This window comes from Solea senegalensis, linkage group LG2 (genome assembly GCF_019176455.1).
Source record: "Solea senegalensis isolate Sse05_10M linkage group LG2, IFAPA_SoseM_1, whole genome shotgun sequence".
Taxonomy (NCBI): Eukaryota; Metazoa; Chordata; class Actinopteri; order Pleuronectiformes; family Soleidae; genus Solea; species Solea senegalensis.
Window position 1 is genome coordinate 10,444,333 of NC_058022.1, and position 14,350 is coordinate 10,458,682.

The window sequence follows — 14,350 nt, forward strand, 5'->3', positions numbered from 1 at the left end:
CAAAGAAAATTGTCAAAACACGACTCACAGAAGTAAAAATCAAAAGAAAAAAAATCTAACTATTTAACCTCAACTCAGCCTCGGCTCTAATCTCACTCTAATCATAGCATTTAATTTATTCTCTAACCTCATTTTTTTTTTTTTTGCTATGAAAACCGACCAAAATGTGCCGAGCCATGCACAAGAACAATAAGTTGTCAAAAGTAGGTCAGGTGTGTGCAACTCCAAACAGCTTCTCCACTCACGGTATGATCTAGATTTAAGGTTATTGCGTCATACGGCAGAGTATGAGCAGAAGCTCCGACTTGTGTAATATTAACATATTTATAGCTGGCGGGGGGGGGGTTCATCCAGAGACCATTTAAAAATGGCAACTTTAGTCTGATTTCATATTTGTAAAACATCACCATGCTGGCAACTATTATAGGAATAATGGTATGATTATTGTCCGCAGAAAAACTTCATGGCTTTACGAGGTAACACTTTATATTAGGGAACACACATTCACCATTAACTACATGCTTACTAACATATATAAGTAGCATACTAAGATCCTTCCCAAATGTGTGTTAATACGTGCTTAATATCTACCAATAAAGGGCTTTTATACATGTTAGTAAGCACCAATAGTGAATATGTGTTATATCTAACATAAAGTGTTACCCTTTACGGTTATAATGCAGTGGAATTTACAACATTACCCTTGAGTGGATGACATGTCAGAAAGTTAGATAAAACAACTAATCAACAACTATTTTGATAATCGATGAATCGGTTTGAAGAACAAGATTTTCGATTGTTTAAGCCTCTTAAATGTGAGTATTTTCTTCATTTCTTTGCTCTGGATAACAAAGAAATCATTAAAAGTTCATCATTTTGGTTTGTGGACAAAACAAGACATTTGAGAACATCATCATTTCCACCTTTGACGAACACAGATTAACATTTTTTAAGGTTTTCTGATATTTTATGGACCAAGCGATTCATTGATTATGAAAACAATGGTTAGTTGCGGCTCTAGATACAACTCTCCTTTACCTGTTTTGGCTGCTGTTGGGTTACCTTGTGCTGAAAACCCCCCATCAACCACTCAACTCACTGCTGCTACAAGTGAAACATTCACATATGATTCACTGCTGCACCAGCTTAATGTTTCAGTAAGTAACTTCGGCCATTGATTAGCTAATGTAGCCATGCAGCTGTTATTTAATGCCAGGTGGCAACAAAGCATTAACGGTGTAGTTACAGTATGTGCCGCCTCGCTCTATGCTGTATCTTGTATCTTGTTGCTGTACTGCACTTTAAGCTTGGCACATCCAGGCTTTTGTTGTGCTTGTGTTCTGCCAGCTACCGCTGCAGTAACATGTCATTGTCCCACTGTTGTTCACAGAAAAATGCGTGTACGAAAATCTCTGTTTGGTGTGACAAGTAACACTGTGTGCAGCTGAGCCGTCGTGTTTTTTTTCCATAATTTGTTAAATTAAATTAGTTTAACAGACACATCCCTACTGGCAACAATACAACTTACTTACTTGACTCTAATTAAAACTGGCTTCAGAGATAATAAAGAGCAGTCAGGGAGTCTTCCAGTGTCACTTGGAGTTGGTGGAACGCTGTGGCACAACCACCGACTGTATATGAATAAGACCTCACCCACCCTCCACTGGCTGCTGCCCACTCGACGACCTCCCTGGCCTGCTCCAGATGGCAGATGGTCAACACCCGTCAGTGGGACAAAAAAGTTTGAGAGTACACTCAAGGTCAGCAGGACGGGAAGACCACGTCTTATGCAAGCGATCGCTAATGAATACTTTAAAAAAAAACCCACCACAACTTGATGAGGTTTGAATGCGAGACGTACAGCAGCCGGTTTACCTTTACACCTTTCTTAACGATATTATATTATATCATGACATTGTTTCTGAGTTCTAAGTCTCACACTTTGTCCGTATTTGTCGAAAGCGATTTTTCAGTCCGTCAAAAACACAGTTACTGTGCTCATATGTGGCATTAATACTATATCTACTGTACACTCGTTGGAGAGTCATCCGTTTGTTATGACTCACTTGATGTTAAACATATTTAATTTCAATCTTTTGACTAACGTTTAATGAATGATTTCATTCTCACCGAATTGATCATTTTCTTTACACGTCGACAGCCCGTAGTGACACTAAATGGAGCAGTGGACTGACAGCAGCTACTTGCACGGGGCACGATTCAAGCAACATCAAGCCTTTGGCAGGGAAACTCCGCGCCTTTCAGTGCTACGCTGAGCTTAATGACAACTCAGGGGAAACGGGCATTAGCATACTGCCAGCATTCAAAGAGCTTTCAATTATATTCTTTGTGATAGCTGCAAAAACAAAATGCTAATACGACGGCTATGTACACAATGAAAAAACAAACAAACAAACAAACAACAAAAAAAACTTGTAATCAATTTCAGCCATACTGTACAATTTGCTTTTATGTAGCCATAATCACCTTCGCCTCATCCTGATCGTCATGCATTTATATCTGGGAAGCAAGTGAAGTCGGAGTATGTAACGGAACTACATTACAGAGGTTCTCTTTGATGCAGGACAACGGAAAAGACGGTGTGACATGTTGTTGAAAACCTCCATCTATGTGTGTGTGCAGATGCTGAAAGCGGTGAAAAAGAATGTATCTGACAATCAATCATGCACCACCAGCACACACAGCCTCTCTTTCCAGACAGTCCCAATTAAGCCAGAAGGGCCATGCTTGTTAAACTAAAACCATCCCTTTCTGAAATGTCACAGTGTCTCCCTGCAGTGCGGCCCGTCTGGAAGCAGCCCGCGCGTCTCCTCGCGTGTGTTTGTTCGAGCGTGTTTTTGTGACAGCAAAATGTTGTCTCGCGCGTTAACACTTTGCGCTCATTGTGAATGCCTTAGTGCGTCAGTGAGCTGTGTGGTGTTGACTGTGTGACACAAGGCGGCTCGACACACGCCGTAGAAGCCGCTGTGTGTCTTTGCCCCCGGTGTTTGTGTGTTTTATCCGTGTGATTCATTATGTGTGTGTGTCTTTCGCCTGTGCGTTGCCCCTCTCTCTCTCTCTCTCTCTCTCGTGTGACATCTCATTTGGTGGACTGACAGGCTGAAGGCTGTGTACTGTAATTGTTGGCCGACTGTCTTCATGCTGTAATTGAAAATGTCTTGAAACTGTGTGAAACTGCAGGATGTTTATACCGGCATGCCAATTAACATGACCACGGCTGTGCCAGTTACCTGGCCAATTACCTTTTAGCCCAACTCCAAGACACCTGACTGACGGACAGCCACCGCTAGCTGGATTGAGTGAAATATTAGGACAGGATATAAAAGGCATTATATATATACAAATCAATCCTAAGTTTTGAATTAATTATAAGATAATCCATAGAATGTCAGGAAATGGTGAAATATGTCACTCAGTGTCACCCAAACCTGAAAATAAAAGATGATAAAATGTCAACATTCACTTTACACAACAAAGAAAGCAGCAAATATTCACATTCAACACGTCAAAATCTTTTTTTTTTTTATTTAATCAATTAAAATCGCCAAAAAGTTGGCAGTTTATTCAATTTAGTCATCTATTACGAATTAATTAATCAGTTGCGGTGCTATTTGTTATTTTCACTTACTTAGTTAAGTCTGAATGCATGTGGCACAGCATCATTTACAAGTAACGTAAAAATAGGCGGCTCACATTTTACTCCAGCCAAACAAGCGCAAGAGCGACTTTGATTTGGCAAATAACAAATGACACCCAGTGAAAAAAACAAAACAAAAACAAAAAACAGGTGCTCACACATATAAATAAAGACACACACAAACACACTGTTATTACATTATTCATAGCACTGCGGAGAGCTCTTACGGAGAACCAAACAAACACACAGGAGCTGCTGTAAAACAGCATCAGTTACATTCTCTTACAGGCAAGCAGAGAGAGAGAATATAGTCAGTCGGGCAGTGAAGGAGCCGTCTTGTACTAATACCTTGCCAAGTCCTCATGTAGATCAAAAACTAGGTCCTAATGAGATGAGAAACTGGTTCAGTTGGTTAAATTTAGGGGTTAAATTTGAGTTGTGGTTAGATTAAGGTTAGGGCTCGGCATTAACCCTCGGCACGGATCTGTGCCGCAGGTGCACCCATGGTAAACTGGGAAAAATGGGAATTATACACAACTCCTTATATGGACATCCTGGGGGTGTGTGTTTACAGGTCACATATTCAGGCTTTACAAAATGTGTTCTTTGGTCTGCTTATGTGTTGTTGAGTCAAAGTTAAGTGGCATTTTAGTCGTGATATAAAGTAGCAGGAGTTACAAAATGGACCGTTTTTCTTTTCTTTTTGTCCATACAAACGATTCTAAACATTTTTAGCACTTTTTGCTCAAGTGTCTTTATATAGTTGGTGAAAATATATATTTTTTTTATCAGATTATTTAGGTTGTGCTGCAAAAAAGGATAGAAGAAACTCGATATTGCACATTCTTGTAGCCTCTGTGTATACTGTATGTTTAAACTATAATGGAAATATTAAAAAATAATGGAAAGAAGCAGCTGAAATGCTCTGTGTTCTAAGGGTCAACTGGTTATAGTAAATGAATAAATGAGAAAAATAGAGACTTATATCTGTTTACACAATGTCAACATAACATACATCATGAACTTTCAAAGTGTGCATGTGTTATGTCATATCACTTGTCTGACAGACCTGCACACAAAGGCAACCGTTCTTGTTAGGACTCTGCTTTGACTTTGATTCATTTGGACAGCCGAGACAAAACCTTACCCCTGACCTCCACCATAACCCGATAAAGTGTAACCCTAACCCTCAACTAAACAAAATCCACACCTTTACCTCTAACATTAACCAATAACTCAGAAATTGAGATCTGTAATGCTAGGTCAAGGCCCTTGGTCGCCCATAAGGTCTACTGCTTCTGACAAGATCAGCGTTCATGCACACACACACACACACACACACGGGGTATTTGTGCTACAGCGCAGACGATATTAAACAATATACAGTAGGTTTTACAGTTCGTCCAAAGAACAATGCTCAACCTGAAGCAAGTGTACCATAAGTATAGCAACAAGAATACCTCATAGAGATAAATGGTGTACTGATGTCTTCAAATAGAAGCACTTTCTCTCTCTCTCTCCCTTGGCTCGGTCTCCATGCCTCAGTTGCCTCTCTGAGGAGGGAACATAAATCACTGAAAGACCTCATTCATAAAGCAACATTTTACTTTAGCGCTTAAAGCAATGTGATAAAAATCAGCCATAAAAATTGGCTTAAAACAACCTCAGAAAATTGAAAAGGAAACACTAAAAACGTACAGTTAATGCGGAATAAAAACACGACGCCGTGATACATCAGCACAAACTGAACAGCATAAGCTGAATGTAATGATTAAACAGCAGGAACTGTGATATTTATAATACTAGAGAAGCACTCACAGAGCCGACACTTGTGCCAAGGCTGCTCACTTTACAACATCAGCACCAATATTTTCTTCCACGGGCCATAATTTACACCTCCCTGAAAAACCGACCTGTTATTATTTAAATAATACTACTGGCGGGGGGGGGCAGGTGTGGTGTGTGAGCACCATCCATCATGCCCATGTATGTACACACGAGAAGGTAAAACAAGAGAGAGAGAGATTGTTCAATTACATTTACACTTAACATCACACCATTAAAAAGCAATTCAGTGTGGATCTGCAACATCACGTTAACACCACGGAGTCCATCTTTTTATAAAAATGAGAGGCAATTTAAAGACCTTAACCACTGTCTTAAAGACGTCATCTGTTGTGCCAGCAACCGGGAACTGCAATTTGCATCTTTTTTTTAAGGGTCTGAATTGTACATTTACAAATCAAGAATAGAAAAAAGAAATAAGAATGACCCCAGAGTAAATGCAAAGGTGTCTGGAACAAATTGGTCAGAAAGGGCAAACACAAGTTACATCACCCTGTTGGGCTGCAGTAGTCTGTGCCAAAACAACTCACGACATGATTTATTCTCCTCCAAACGAGCAACAACAGCACAAGAGTTATGGATGACATATTTGCAAAAGTCTATTTTGCAATTACGCCATGTGAAATGTTTTTCAAACCAGTCGTGGGTCATTTTGAATGCAAAAAACCATAGTGGTACATGTCGAGTCCAGATAAAAATCTGAAAATTGTTAAGGCCAAGCTCCAATTACAAATAAATAATATATATATATATAAAAAACATTATGAGACAGATTCTGTGCAATAACCTTTAAAGGAAATAATGAAACCAGTAAATGTGGGCTAAACAGATTGATCAGAAGAGGATATGAATTTGCCTGACTGCACAACATGAACATTCAAAACTTATTCCAGGAAACTGATGAGGGATTATAGCACTATTGTAACAAATTCATTGAATTTGAATGAAAGAAAAAAATAAATGGAAATTTAGCTTTAACTGGCTGGACAACATTTCCTTTAAGAAAAAAAAAAAAGTCTCAGTATTGAATGAAAGCTCCTCCCCTTTTCTTGGATAAACGAGGTTTTAAGGCAGGATTGGAGCGTTCGTCACATAGCTGATTTCCTATGTAAAGGGTTATCTTCAAGTAAAAAGATGTGTGTAGTAAAACTGATCAGCATTAAGGAGCTGTGATCCAATTTAGGAACTGGCTGACTCCTTTGGAGGAGACACCAAAACAAGACTGCTGTACGAAGATGGACACTAATCACAAAAACTAAACTTTTAAGGCCCCTTTGTGTTTTTTCAGTGTGAATACTGTGCAACTGAGTTGAAGCCAGACACTTTTATTTTAAGGTGTATTCCACAAATGACAGTCTGTCTCATCACTGTCCACCATGTCTTTTTGAATACCAAAGACCTGGCATGCAATGAATCCTGGGACAGACTGGCCTGATAAAGTTCCAGCCGTTGGATAATTCATGGCTCCGGATGGAAGGATGCATTTATAGGCACATTTGAAGAAGTCGTTGAAAGGTTGCTTCACTGATTGATCTTCCAGTGCTGCCTCAGAAAGATTCAATCTCTGCATTGGGATTTTTTTCTGAGAATGAATCAGAATAAGATCATATAGTGTTGACCCAAAATACTACTCTCTTTCTTTACAAATAGAGACTTCAGGATTTTGTCCAATATGCATTCGGCATTTAAATTTCAGGCTTTGACCTTTTTTTCTTTTTTTTTTTCAGTAATCTACGCTGAGTGCATGGGCTGCATGAAAGGCTAATTCCATATCATAACAAACACACAACCAGAGATGAGGAAATCAAAGGTCACTGATGTGTTTAAACACTTTCCAATCATGGGATTGTACTTGAATCACAAATCATTCAAACTCATATATATATATATATTTTTTTTTATCAACACAGCCAACCAGCCGTAACATTTAAAGCACGGATTGGTTGTAAACTGGGGATTGAGGCATTAGCTTAACCCGCCACCTCGGTCTCTCTCCTTCAATGCCCAAGGCGCTCCAGTGCGGTGCCTTGTGTGGAGGCTTTTAATAATAGCGCTTGTTTGAACCCTGGAACAATAAGCAGCGGCTGCATTTCGGGGCTGACACTGCAGTAAAATGCCATCACGTTGCCCAAAAGGCTAAACTTAACCCAACTGTGAAATCTGCTTCTCAGAGACGGAGCGGTGAAGGAGGAGGAAGGAAGACAAATTACTTTAGTTTATAGGGCCACAGGCGTGCTGATAGGTGACCCTTTTGTGGTTGTTTATGTTTATAAATGGCAAAAAAAACTTCTATGATGCACTGTATATATGATGTGGAGCAGTGGTTTGGTAAACACGGCACAGTTTCTTGGTGTTTATATGTGTCATGCTGTTGTGACAAGCATTTAGAATACATTAGATTTTAAATGTGCATTAAAACTTCTGGGTTTTGTGTTATTAGTTCCTACAGTGCACGCAACATGGCAACAGGGATGCACCGCACCAAACCAAACCATGATCTGTAAAATTAAGTACAATTCTGCGTACATCACAGCCTGTCTGGAAAAAAATAAACTCACTTTACCATCTGTTTTTCCTCCGAGTCCCCAAGAGCAAGTTTATCTACCATTGCTAAGCTTCTCCTGTCACACAACAATTAAGGCCTGTACTGTACAAGTATAGGGAAGAATAATAAAGGACCAGACATGAATAAAGTAACCAGTCTGGCTCTAATCACAGCTGCAGTCTCACCCTTGGCCTGTTGATTGCAATGCAGCTGTGAGTGCAGCTGGGAAACCTCGCTGACCCGTGTCACAAGATGAATTGTAATCAACGGTAGGAGGACATCTGGTTCTCCGTGGTCGATGGATGGAGAAAAGCAGGGAGTAGACTTGAAAGCATTTTTCAAAAGAGCTCTAGAGGACCGATGGATGTTTTTTGGAGAGGAACAGAATGACACAGTGTTACATTTTTTTTGTGTTCATTTTGTCCTTACAGATACAAGAAGAGTCGCAGAACAGAGTTTGAGTTTTGTGTCTACAAGTCGTTCAAGAAGCACCAACTATGGCACAGTGTTACTCGTGTGTATTCAAATTTTAAAGGCGACATAGACCGGAAGCTCCAATTAACGCTGCGTTTGTGTGTGTGTATCTGCGTCATTACCTCGTTTATGAAACCCTAAAGTTTCAGAACAAACAGTTCAGCCACTGCTGAGAAAATAGTGTTGTATTGTTTTCCTGGGCTCTGCGAAGCGGATCGGCACTTCCTTAATTTGATGTCGTCATCAGAAATCCTCACCACTCCTCTCACCACCGTAGCGCCTCCTGGTGCGGGCACTAGTCCGGGCACATCCGGTTGCGTACATTCAACCGCAGAAGAAGAAGAACTACTCTCGTTGTAGCTGCTGAGATACAGAGCATCTACCGTGCCAGAGGGGGAGCTGTGTATCTGAGAGCTGGCCTATCTATTACGTCACTTCCAGGTACCTGGCCAATCACAGGACAGTAGGAAAGCTCTCGTTGGCTGGCCAATCACAACACAGTCCACGTTCTGGGGGTGTGATTTTAGTCTGAAACGGCGCGGCTGACGAGAGCGTCAGTGAGGAGATATTTTGATCGGCTCGTTTGCAGCGACTAGTAGGTTTATAATCATGAAAACAAGTTCATATATGTAAGTAGACCTCCATAACTAACATATATGTGTGATATAAGCATTCTATGTCGCCTTTAAAATTGTTTGATTGCACTCACATGTCACATGTATGCACTGAGTTGATGTCAGGCATTTCTAAGGTTTTAGCGAGTGTTCGACCTTGGTGGAGGTGTGCGGCTGTTGTGTAGCATTCTCAGTGAGCGGTGGTGCCCAGTAATAACCCAAAGCTCAAATCAAAGAGCCGAGGATCAAACTGCTACAATGTCAGCTGGGTCAATCTATCAAACCAACACAGACCCTGAGATAGCAGTTTTAGACCCCAACACAATACAACATCCAGACAATCACATTTCTCTATATATCACACAAACTCACTAACAACAATATCTTTGTCCTTTGAACATCTCAACAGAGCAACCAGTCAATTACTCAGCTTTAACATTCATTGCAATGGCATTACTGGATATCCCTGCAGTAACCAAAACCCATGATGATGATATTTTCAACAGTTTAAGTACAGTGCTTGGCAGACCTTGATTAAAACATTAGTCATACAAACAAACAAACAAACACAGACACACAGCCGCTGACAACTCTCTGCCATCAAACTAACAATCCCTAACAGTCTGATCCCCTCAAATTATTTCACCCCATTCTCCAGAGAGTTGGCAGCAAGCAATAACACGGAGTGAGCAGAGGAAAATGAAGGAGGGAATGGAGTGAGGAGGCAAAATTGCCAAAAAGAAATCTGTGATGTATGAGAGCACAGCAGAGGAGCCAGCGGATAAATAGACAGTCACCGACCAATGAGTCATAATTTATAGTAGTTGCAGTAGTTTTATCTATTTGACTGATTAATCAGTACTTATGTTAAAATCTAGGTTGCTATGCTGTGTACATCGTATACTGTGTGACCATGTTTACGGGAGATTATATGCGTGCATTAAGTAAAAAAAGGTCATATTTAGATAAATATAAGTGAGGAAAAATCCAACAATCCGAACACAGTTGCATAGTGTGGTCTACTGTACTGAGTATAACATTCCTGTTCCCCCCATTAACGTAACCTTAACATTATCAACACATTTTGAACCTACCCCTTTTGACCCATAAACAGACCACACAAACACTAAATGGTGACAGTGATCAACAGGGAGGGAGATCATGTCAATACTGTGCCTGGGTTCACCAATGGAGCACAGTGCTAGCAAGTGAATGCTATCTACATAACTTGCAAACCCAGACACTAAAAGAAGAAAAATATCTTACACAATATTATATTGTGAAAAGTACTGCTCTGCATACACAGACATTGAGACCTTGAGGCCCACACATATTGCATTTTATTACATTTAGCTAGTTTTCTAATGAGAATGACCGACGTGGCCACCTTTCATTTGCAAAAACAAACTTCTTGAGTGTAAGTTCTGTCAGAGAACAGCGCTGATTTGTATCACTGCACATTTTTAAAGGGTTATACTGAAATCCTGTCCCTTTTGTAGTGGGTATATGGCATACACCTGCGTATCCTGTAGACTACGTCACCGCAATAGCTACTTGCATTTGCCACTATGAAATAATAACAATAATAACGATGAAGCGCTAGAAGCTTGAAATAAATACCACAATAATTTAAGCCAGGGCTGCATCTGCACGAACAAGTCAAAGCATTTAAGGTTCGAGGTCTTAACCGCTGTGATTTCTCCTCACAGGACCAAGACCAGTTTATCAAAACTGGGGGACATCTTTTAACAAATGCAACATTTACTGACAATGAGGAAAAAAGACTGATTTTGGGAAACTCACCGACGCACGAGCCGTCGATCTCCTCATACGCAACGCTGCAGACGCATTTTCCCAAGGGAACCAACCAATCACCGTCAGCTCCACAGAAGAGTTTTGGGGTGTCTTTTTCTTCAGCATGGTCAACGCATGCCCCCCTCACCTCCACCAATGAGGAGGAGTCCACACGAGGCACTGTATCTGGAAACGAGGCGAGGTTCCTCAGCGTAAACGGACATTTTTTATAGTAAACCCTCACTGAAACCAAGGCAATGCAGGCGCCGATGTCCTGAAACGCCAGATAGAAGCCCTTCCTGGTCATGGGCCCCACCTCGCGCACCTCTGTGTTGAGCTTGAGGATGCGATCGCCGAGATCCATCTGAGTGAAGCTCTCGTCAGCGGCAATGGTGTCAATCTTTGTGTACTGCACGGGCTTGAATTTGACACCGTGAGCTTCGTCAGTCTCATGGTAGAAGAGATTGAACGTTTCTTTGCAGGTGCCGGACACCCAGGGAATGGAGTTGCAGTCCCGCAGGGTGAAGCGGAGCTCCACATAGATCTTCTGAGCCGCCTGCCGAGAGATCCAGTTGGAACGCAGCCAGTTGTTCTGGTTGGGCTCCATCACATTGCAAACCTGGAAAGTATGGATGGGCCGGTTGTGCTCGTCCATCTCTGTGATGGCATCCCACTACAGAGGGAATACGAAGGAGGATGTGGCAGGGGGGAGAGGAGGAGGGAGAGAGAGACAAAAAAGTCATTAAACAATAAGATCTAAGTCTAAAACCCCACGAGACAACAGTTTTAAAAATGAAAGTGACACGTGGACAGAATGAACAATACCCTTATGATTGTAAATGCATGAATAGAAATGTTGTCCTGATTGTGACGCTACACATTTATTTGGCAGTCAAGGACATTTTTTCCCTGAATGACACATGAATGGCTTTGTTAAAAAATAGACACAATGGATGTGCGCAAACAACGGTTGCACTTGTTTTCACCCACTGTCTGGATGGGAAAGTCACTCACTCCATAGCTACTGATATCAAATTGCTGTGTTTTTTTCTTCTTTGCAATATAGTGGAACTGAAGACTGAAATAATGCAGACTGAAATAAACCTGAATAGACACCGGGAGGAAATACACAGAAACCACTAAACACAAACAAACAAACGCGGGGAGGCAGGGGAAATAAAGGTGGTTTGAAACAATGGCTGCAAGTTAGACTTAGTATAGCAAGTTAAATAACCTAGAACTTTATAACTTGTGTTGGGTCTATTTCTATAATAATATAGTATATTTTTTAATATTTCTGGATGGAAGAAATAGATTATTTTTTAAACATATCAATTTAAACATATTGAAACCAATGTCTACATTATCATAACTTGTTTGGAGTGAATCAGCGATGACTGACAACATTTTAATTCTCCTCCTCCTTTCAACAACACAAGAAACACACGATGTAGATTTATAAAAACACTTGTACCTTCGCCTATTTTATTGCATAATGTTAATTTGCCACTAATTCACATTTTAAGGCTTTCTTTGGTGTATTGTATTGGTATATTTGACCAGATTTACTGACTTGCTCCAAGAATAATGACCTGCAAGCATGGCAGCTTTGCAGGGTCATGAGTTACTTGTCCCTGTGTTGATGTAAAAGAAATGAATGGTGGTTTTAAGCCCCCCTGGTCCTGAACTGGTCTCTGGTTTTATTTATAGAGTGGGGACTAGGAAAATGGATCTCCCCAAAACCACCCTACATCAACCACCTAGAATCAAATGACCTGTTTGGAATAAAGGGCTCTTCATTTCACCTAAAATGCAGCACTGGAACATCCATAGGTGCCTTGGTGTGTTTTCACAATTCACACTTTACCTGATACATGTGCGTTTTCATCGAATCACAAATACAAATTTGTGGGTACATTTTCACTAGATTTAAAATATGGATTAAAATGCAATAGTAGAGTAAAATAGCTAATGAGAAACGTTTGCTTTACCTCGGGGATTAGGCAAATGTGATGTGAGTGTGGATGGTTGTTTGTCTCTATGTGGCCCTGTGATGGACTGGTGACCTATCCAGGATGTACCACGCCTTTAGGCCTATGTTACCTGGGTTTGGAACCCTAACCTTCGAGCGTTAAAAGATGGATGAATGGATTAGCTTTACTTCATAACTTTTGTCCCACCAAAAGGCAAGACATCCCATATTTGAGCAAAGAATACCAATGATGATTCCTACCATAGGCGACATACTTTTAATTATCTTAATTTATCTCTTTTAATACTTCATATTGTATTTAAATAACCTTACTTTATCTCGCAAAGTAGCTTTTCCACAGACAAAAAACAGTCTGGAGAGTTGCTCGAGCTGGTTAATGTAGCAACACTATTTGCCCCATAAGATTGCACATTTAATAAGTGGATTTGCACTGAACTAAACATTACCTCTTGATGAGAGTAGTAATCAAAGTCTAATGTTTGCTCATTATCCTTTTTAATAACATGTTCTAATTCAATCATCCAAAGACGACAGGCTTTAATCTGCTCTTCCCTTGAGGTGCAATTGTGGCATTACAGTCAAGCAAATTGATTTTGATTAGACGTGATATTGCCCATCACACGCGCATCTTAAGAGCACCGCTGCATTAAAAAAAAACAAAAAAACAAAAACATCTTTTGATGATGAAACACCGTCAATGTCAACATGGCAGTAAACATGAGTTAGTAGAGACTGCTCACTCACTGTGTCCAACATTTCAGCATCAAAACTGCCTCATAAACATTTAGATTTAAGTACCTTCAGCCCAATCTGAACAATTGGAAAGCTAATTTGCTCAAAAATAAATTACTACATATATGCCTCCATATTTACCTTGATACTGTGACACACAAATGCACTTTCACGGAGGCTCAGTCACTGCAACGTTGTTATTTAAGCATTTAAAATCATTCAATTATATTTAATTACTATGCTGAATTATATATAATAATATTTAACTTTATTTATTTATACGCTTGTATTTATTGTCAGATTGTGGACTACCGCTCAAAAATAAATTATGATGGATTTTTTTGCAAACAAACAATTCACTGGGAATAATTGATCTCTAATGAAAATAATTGTTAGTTACCAGCCTAATACAGATACTCAATTAAATCTTTCTTTATTGAATGGGCTGATTCAATCCAACCTTCGGGCTTTTTCAGTGTGATTTCATCACTCCGTCAGCTGTTGACCTGCAGGGGAGTTTGTAGGAGGAGGAAAGATGCATCAGCACCCTTGGGCTTAAAGACTTTCTTTTAAGCATGGTAAGCTCTGCAGCTTAAGAGACTTACTCAAGAAATTGATATTCCACAAGAGAATGCCCTGCCTTAGTTTAAAAGATGTTTGACATTGTATCACTCGAGACATGACTTGAGGTTTTT

General features: G+C 40.1%; 1 protein-coding gene across 1 annotated transcript in view; it reads right to left on the bottom strand.

Annotated features, from left to right (window-relative positions):
• The window catches only part of LOC122760597 (ephrin type-A receptor 6-like), a 143,155-nt gene that overhangs the window by 96,335 nt on the left and 32,470 nt on the right, over positions 1–14,350 (bottom strand). The window contains exon 3 of the mRNA XM_044015716.1: positions 10,940–11,603. Coding sequence (XP_043871651.1) covers positions 10,940–11,603 — 664 coding nt within the window. The remainder of the gene's footprint in view (positions 1–10,939; positions 11,604–14,350) is intronic.